Consider the following 7,835-nt stretch of genomic DNA (forward strand, 5'->3'; position numbering starts at 1 on the left):
TTTATGTAAATGTCATAGCGCCATCTACTGGTAAAAAGAAATCAGCATTAAGTGACAATTAGCATCGGATTTCCATGTAATTTAGATGACGTGGTCGACACTTCATGTAGAAAAACATGATGCATGTGTATATCCACAATGTCATTGCACCCATCTACTGGCAAACATTTTATTCTATGATTACTCGTAGTTTAGTGGCATGGGATGCTCAAAAACTCATGCAACTTTACAAATTAAACAGGCTCTTCCTTGAATCTGCCTAACACTTTTCTTGATAGATAAAAGTCCCGGCCTGAGGATATCGAGAAGCCTATTTTCACTCATAGTCAAGGTGCCACCTACTGGTGAAAGGTAGTCATTGAACCAGATATTAATATTGAGAAGCAACCTATATAATTGACAACATATTAATGAAACAAAACCCGTAGATGACAAATGAATTGCCCTTAAATAGACAATTTGGCACATTTTAATTTATCAAAATATAGCTTTTATTTGCAGATAAACAATTTGTATCTCAAATGATACATTGCCCATTTAGACTAGTAAAGTGTCGAAGTTTATGCAACATTGTATGCATTTTTATATACATATATTTACATTTATATACACATGAGTCTGGTATCATTTGAATGATAGAACAGTGTAAAACTGAGAAAGGAAAACAATTCATATTATCAGAAATAGTGTAAACATTGCATCCCTATTTCTGGCAGTGAAAGCGTGTGCAGCATGTTTCATTAAAAACAAAAGCAACTCATGACATTGAACTTGTGTTATTCCAGTGTTGGTTAGATACTAGTCCAGTACAATCCATATAATAGTGAATACGTTATTTAAACTGAAATATGAACACATCCTTGTTATGACACATCACATAGCTGACTCAATGGTTATGTCCTGTCCTTGCCTGACTCCTTCCTCAAGAGGACAGATGATCAGCGGGGCGGTGTTCTTCCCATCATCTAGAACACAGGGGTTGAAGTACGGGTACAGGGGCTCGTTGAAGTCACACCCGCTGAAGGTGTAAATGTGGGTCTTGGCCTCGGCGTCGTAGAAGGACACCGATCCTTCCTCGTAGTCCAGGAACACGCCCACTTTCTGGGGTGTTTCCAGGAGGTGGAGAGTGACGGAGGGGCCGGCACAGGCGCTGAGACTGCCGCCTTGCCGGCGACAGATCGCCCAGTAACCGTTATCCGGACGCACCGTGATGGTCCCCTTCCTGTTGATGGACTCCCGGGACACGCCCAGATCCCAGTCGGCTTTGTCTCCAACCTGCAACACAAATACATCAGACATGAATACTTGCATTCAATTTAACCCATTAGTGATTCACTTTAGGCCCATTGTCTTTCAATGTACTACATGTAGAATTTGCTAGAATTAGAGGGTCTATTAATTGATTTGTTTGAGTGGACTTCTACCTTAAAGCGTGTGTTTCTGTTTCTGAGCTCCTTACCTGAATCACCCAATAGCGTCTTCCAGATGCAAAGCTTTGTTTCCCCAAAACGCAGACGCAGGAGTCAAACCGCTGAGGATTGTCTGGGAGTAAACTTGTCTTCTGGCTGCTGACGGTCACCTGTGGATCACCATTATCTTCAATACTATCATCATGTTTATCACATTAAATATTAGCCTAGTTACAGCAATTAGTAGCTTAGCCTAATTATTTCCCAGATCAAAGCATTTTATCCTGACTTTGAGTCCCTTTGCATTGACTGTGTCACATTACTTTAACAGTAAAATGCAGCACCGCATGGGATATTTGAGAGCGGAGGCTCCATCATTTTAAGCTCAAACTGCTGTGTCAGAACCAAAGATTTTCTGTCTTTACAGTCCAAAAATGTGAGAACTATTCTAAAGAAATATTTCTAGTAAAACCGTGCCTTTCACACATTTAATATAATGATGGTACAATCAGACAATACCTTCTTTCTGTCTGGAGACAGGACGAGCCAGCCTGAAGCAGTCTCAGGGTCCAGAGTGACATTGGCTGCAGAAACAAAGAAGAAGAACAGTTGAGTGAGGTCATAGGAAAAATAACTAATCAACGTTAAACTAGGTTATTGAAATAAGTAATGAATGTTCGATTATACACACGTAATATACCTGCATATTGATTCAGCTTGTCTGCTTCTGCAAAAGAGACAATAAAAAGGTTATTTTCATGCACTGAATTTCACAACAATCTTTGGTAGTTTGTGAAGTAGATCATATTTTTTTCTAAAGGACTACTGACCATCTGCAGACAGTTTGTTCGATAAATCCTGGCAGATATCGACAAGCTTGGAAAAGGCTCTCGTCACCGTCCCAATGCAGTTATCAGAGTGGACTGCGACCTCAGACCAGTCTCTAGTGGATGGGAGTCGACTTAGAGACAGGAAACTCTAAAAGTGGGGAAGGATGCACAAGTTTGTCATGATTACAGTTGTTAAAAAACGCTGACGCTGCACAGAAAAGTAGAAATTCCCTTCAGGTATCTCACCTGCAGGAGGTGAACGGGGCTCTGTTCTTGCTCCAGCTGCTTCAGCTCGATGCCTCTCGCCTGCAGCTCATGGATCTCCTGCAGCAGCTCCTCAGACAGCTCCTGGGCTCTCATCTCAGCTTCTTGTTGGTTCTCCTCCAGCTCCTCCACGAGCCTGGCCTGGTTCCTCTTGATGGAGGTTATCAGCAAGCCGCAGACCCGATCACTGCCCTCTATCTCCCTCTCTGTGGTTTGCTGTCGATTAAAATGATAAATACGGTTATTACAGTTAAAACAGAAAAACGTGACCAGTGAGACCTTTTCTTTAACAGAAACCTACTTTGCTTAGATCCAGAGAATTTTTGATCTGCTCCATTTTTATGCGTCTGGCATGGATCATCTTTTTAAGGCTTGTCTTAGTGTCCCTCAAAGAAGTCTGCAAAAGAAACAATTAATGAAACAATGTTAATGTTATTGTTAAATGTTAATGTGAATGAAACATTGACATATTCAAGTAAAAAATAAAAATGGTCAACGTGTACATGAAGACTAAAAGAACGGTGTTCTCACCTTGACCCTCTTCTTCTCCTTCTCGATGGGAACGATGTTGTGGTGTTTGTGTTCCCTTTCTGTGCACTTCACACAAACAGGCTTCTGCTCACTCACGCAGAACATCGTCAGCGGCTTCTTGTGTTTTCTGCAGTGGTGACGGACGATGAAAGCGGTCGGATCCGTCAGCTGGTGCCTCTGCAGCGCCGGATCCCTCCGGTGTGGCGCGAGGTGAAGTTCACAGTAAGATGCCATGCACGTCAGACACGACTGGACCGATGGGGATTTGTCTCCGCAGCAGATGTCACAGGGAACTCCGTCCGCCTCCAAATGTTGGACGATGGAATTCTTCCTGCTTCCTGGCAAACTAACATTCTCCCCTGGAGACCTTTTGATTTCAATTAAAATTTGGGTTAAATCTCTATTTGAAATCAAATGTTTGCTTAAAACAAGTAAAAGAGGAAGTATTCATTAACAAACCCTTTAAAGAGGTCAATGATTTCAGCATATCCAAGGTTAATCCTGAGTTGTGGGCGTGGACTGAATGTCTCTTTGCACAGCGGACACTCACACTCTATCTTCGTATCCCAGAAGCCCTCGATGCAGTCCAGGCAAAAGTTGTGACCGCAGGGGATGGAGGTCGGGTCGGTGAAGATGTCCAGACAGATGCAGCACTTGAACTGCTCCTCAACCGGCACGGCGAGGGCTGGGAAAAAAGAAAAAAAAACTGTTACTATTTCGGAATAAATAGTATTTAAATTGTCCCTCTTGACTTTTATTTAATGCTTCTTTTTTTTTTTTTAAAGCAAAACCTAAATGTTACATCTGTAGACCTGAACATTAGAGCTTAGAAACTGCATTTATTTTCGGATCAGTAGTGACTCACCTTTCGGGGTTGTCATGTTGAGTGTTCTGATCGTCCTTCAGGGTACAGGTGTCTAAATACTCCCAGACACGCCTTGTTTGAAGAAGAATACGTTACTGTCTGTTTTCAGCCCCGCCCCGCTGCACAAGTTACCCAATCGAACATTGTGGTCGGTCTGGTTCTCTGATCCTCAAAATGAAACTGATGATCACAACAAACCGCAATAATTGAAAATGAAAGGATGATAAACCTGTTTTGCAAAATTCAATCTTTTCTTCCAGAAGAATAAACAAAAAAACTCCTCACATGAAGAAAAGTCACACGTCAGAACGAAAGTTAGTTTTTCATTTCATGGCTTTTGCAAGTGTCTTCGTAATACATGCCCTTTAAGATTTGATCGCCTTGTTGTTGCCTTGTTGCGTCTTTTCAGCTGGCGAGTACTCAGATCCTTTACTCAAGGATATATACCCAGTACAGTATATATACATATATAAAAGTAAAAGTGAAGGCATTACTTGTAGAATGTATTCAAAGTATCAAAAGTAAAATGACCCCCAACTCAGACAAATTGGCTCCTGTAAGTATCACATTTGTTTATTGTACATGTTAGATACAAATATATGTTGTACGTTTAAAGCATTGCATATACTGTACAAAAGACATGCATTGTTAAGTATATGTGTAATAATGCATCCTTTTTTATTAGCTGAGCATATGTTTTGAAAGCTAATTATTCATCTGCAATGTAACTAAAGCCGTCAGATAAATGTAGTGGGCTAAAAAAAGAACAAAAAGGAGGACAAGCACATGTACCCAACATGTTTTTGATAAACTACATGATGATCTTGCTTTCTAACAGTTACTTATTTTCACATATTGTTCGGCAGATAGTTTAATAGATTAATTTGGAGAGGAGCTGATGAACATTAGTTCAATAATCACTCTTTTAGCTCTGTTTTTGGTCTCCACCAACTCGTGGCGTTAGTTTGACCCATCCACCAGCGCCCATCATAAGCAGTCTTTCTCACTGGTCATAGATCTGAGTGTGCATACTTAAATGACACATTAAATGTGTGCATACTTAAATGACACATTAAATGTGTGCATCCTTAAATGACACATTAAATGTGTGCATACTTAAATGACACATTAAATGTGTGCATACTTAAATGACACATTAAATGTGTGCATACTTAAATGACACATTAAATGTGTGCATACTTAAATGATACATTAAATGTGTGCATACTTAAATGCCAACATTTTTCTGAGAGATCAGGCTGAACTTGCTGGAGAGGAGCTGCAGATGCTCTCTGTTGGTTCATTGCTACGCGTGAAGCCACTCACATGTTCAATTAGTACATTATTTAAGTCTTTAAGTAGTTAATTCTACTTAAGACTGTTTAGGTGTTTTAAATAACACACACACACACACACACACACACAACCATTGAACCAGACAGCGTCTGTTTGGTTGAATTGTATTAGTCATGCTCACATGTACACACACTTCTGCTGCAATCCACGTAAGTGGACTATGTGTCAATCGATATCAACATCCATCTGTCTGCAAATTCAAAATAAATGTGATGGCAACAAAAAAAAAGTACGATATTAGCACGGGAATCAAGTGCATCAAGAAGTGCACGTACCTACAAATTTAATTTACGTCAAATGTTATGTGAGTGTCAAGAAAAACATGAATAAGTTGGCATGCCGACCACCTCCTTAGGACACATTATGACTAATAGTGACGGCTCATCCAAACAACATTTTTCAGGGGAACATTGCGCCACCAAACAAATGAAAACCAGTTGGTTCGTCAACATCGTGGTTGGGATTAAAATCTCTACGTGCAGGTAGGCAGGTGGAAAGTGTCACTACCATAACATCTGGGCAACGTTGTGGGTGCGATCTCGGGGTTGGGAGCCTGGTGTTTGTTGGACACGGGGCTCTCAACCACTAGCTGGGAGCGTTAGTCACATGGATGCTTTTAATCGGTATGCCCGCCACCTAGAAAGGATCCCACTTGGCTTTCCAACGGCATTGTTTTCACCCCGAGAGACATAAAAACAGACTATTTCCAGGCTGGTCTCATCCAGCATTCTTAGCAAAAGTTAACAAAAACTAATGCTGTTTCTTGAAGTCTTCTTCAATACAACATGATGGTCATTTTCGTGCATTTAGAGTAGAATAGGGTATGAAATGGAGTATGCATTAGGGCGGGGCTTACTGTGATTGACAGGTTGCTGCCTCTATGTCACGTCTCCGCATTTCGAAAAAACAAACGGGAACTTGGCGGCCGCAATCCAAGATGGCGACGGCCAAATGGTAGAACTTGAGGCTTCAAAAACGCCGGTCCGCACACAAACGGGCGACTCTCAAACGGTCGTTCTTCACACGGACAGTTTAAAACCAGTGCGTTCAGAGAACGTGGCGATTATTATATATACATATATATATGTATATCTATATATATACATCTTTGACATGGTGGCCTGCCTTAAAGTCTTGCAGGTTAGTTGGAATGAGGCCAGAAAGACAACTAGTCATTGTATGGATGTGTAGGCTTTGTTTAGGAAAGCTGGAACATCACGCATCACTGATGAACGTTTCACATGGAGTCACGCTATAACAAACTATTTTTATGTGTGTATGTCGGCTACTTAATAAGCTCTGTGCCTGCTTGGCACTACGTCTCATGAATATATGCTTTTAAATAACATCGACCATCTGATTGAATATCAACAACGTCATTCATTTGCAACAAAATAATCCAAACATTTCATGAAGACAGTAGGGAGTGGGTGATTGCCACTGATTAACCTCTGCAGGTCACAGCAGGGTGAACAAGGCAGAGGAGTTTCTTTCCAACATGGAACATATGAAACCTCAAGTGTCATGCTCAAGTGACACCCATCATCTCCTCCTTGACACGTACCCAGATCAAGTTTCTGTTGAGGCTTACGAACCTGCAATAACGGCACATTATTACACACAAGCTTTTTGTTCATGCAGCAGAGAGACAACCTCTGTACCGACCTTTGAACGTCAAGACGGTATGACTCCACCGGATCGTATGACTCCACCGGATCGTATGACTCCACCGGATCGTCATCAGAAAAAAACAATGCGATTGCAAAACAGACACCTTTCTCATCTGTGAAACTTCATGCCCGGCTGCTCCAGACAAAGAGCTCTCTGTCACAGTCTGAACTGTACATACCTGGAGCTCGATTGGTATCTAGAATACAGGATGTTCTTTATTGTCAGTGGAAAGCGTCTGACACTGGATACAGGTTCACCACATACTTCAATCTTAATGAACTTTATGGTTATAGATGACGGACACAAGATGAGGAATAGATCAATAACTCGATACCATCCAGCGGCCGTTACAGACTTGTAATGTGTTGATTATGATACAATTGGCTGCAATTGGTGATCAAATTCAAAATAATGATGCAAAGTGATCACTCGTAGCAAAGCGATATAATTATCTGGTTAAAGGTGTTTACGCTCTGAGACTAAGCTTTATTTAGCATTGCTTTTTCTGTGACAGAAATGGAGAAAAAAATATATATTTAAGAAACTTAAATGTTATGTTTCTGTAGAACTCTTTTATGCACAGATTAAGTATAGTTACTGCACTGCATACTTCTGTTTCTCAGCCATGTCATTTAGCTGGATACACATGCATATCTGATTACTTATTTGTACTTTTTACTAGTCTCGTCAATGTCAACATGCAGTTCACCCTCATCATATGTTGATGTTAAGTTTGCTTGCTTGCTTGTTGTCTGTTGGCCTTTAAAAACAAATGTGTTAAACATGGGTTCTGTAGTTCATTTTGAATCCTGGTGCTTTGCACACGCTAGTGAATAAATGCACTATTTACAAGTGAACAAATGCACTATTTACTAGTCAACAAATGGACATTTACTAGTGAACAAATGC

General features: G+C 40.7%; 1 protein-coding gene across 1 annotated transcript; it reads right to left on the reverse strand.

Annotated features, from left to right (window-relative positions):
* Window positions 1-468: 468 nt before the first annotated feature.
* On the reverse strand, window positions 469-4,001 carry LOC117747526 (E3 ubiquitin-protein ligase TRIM39-like). The gene is made up of 10 exons (XM_034556832.1): window positions 3,900-4,001; window positions 3,494-3,719; window positions 3,035-3,401; window positions 2,805-2,900; window positions 2,486-2,719; window positions 2,240-2,387; window positions 2,110-2,136; window positions 1,929-1,993; window positions 1,460-1,579; window positions 469-1,275 (listed from the first exon to the last, which is right to left on the reverse strand). The coding sequence occupies exons 1-10, from the start codon at window positions 3,913-3,915 to the stop codon at window positions 874-876; spliced, it is 1,701 nt and encodes a 566-aa protein (XP_034412723.1). The 5' UTR covers window positions 3,916-4,001; the 3' UTR covers window positions 469-873.
* Window positions 4,002-7,835: the final 3,834 nt, after the last annotated feature.

This window comes from Cyclopterus lumpus, chromosome 18 (assembly GCF_009769545.1).
Source record: "Cyclopterus lumpus isolate fCycLum1 chromosome 18, fCycLum1.pri, whole genome shotgun sequence".
Taxonomy (NCBI): domain Eukaryota; kingdom Metazoa; phylum Chordata; class Actinopteri; order Perciformes; family Cyclopteridae; genus Cyclopterus; species Cyclopterus lumpus.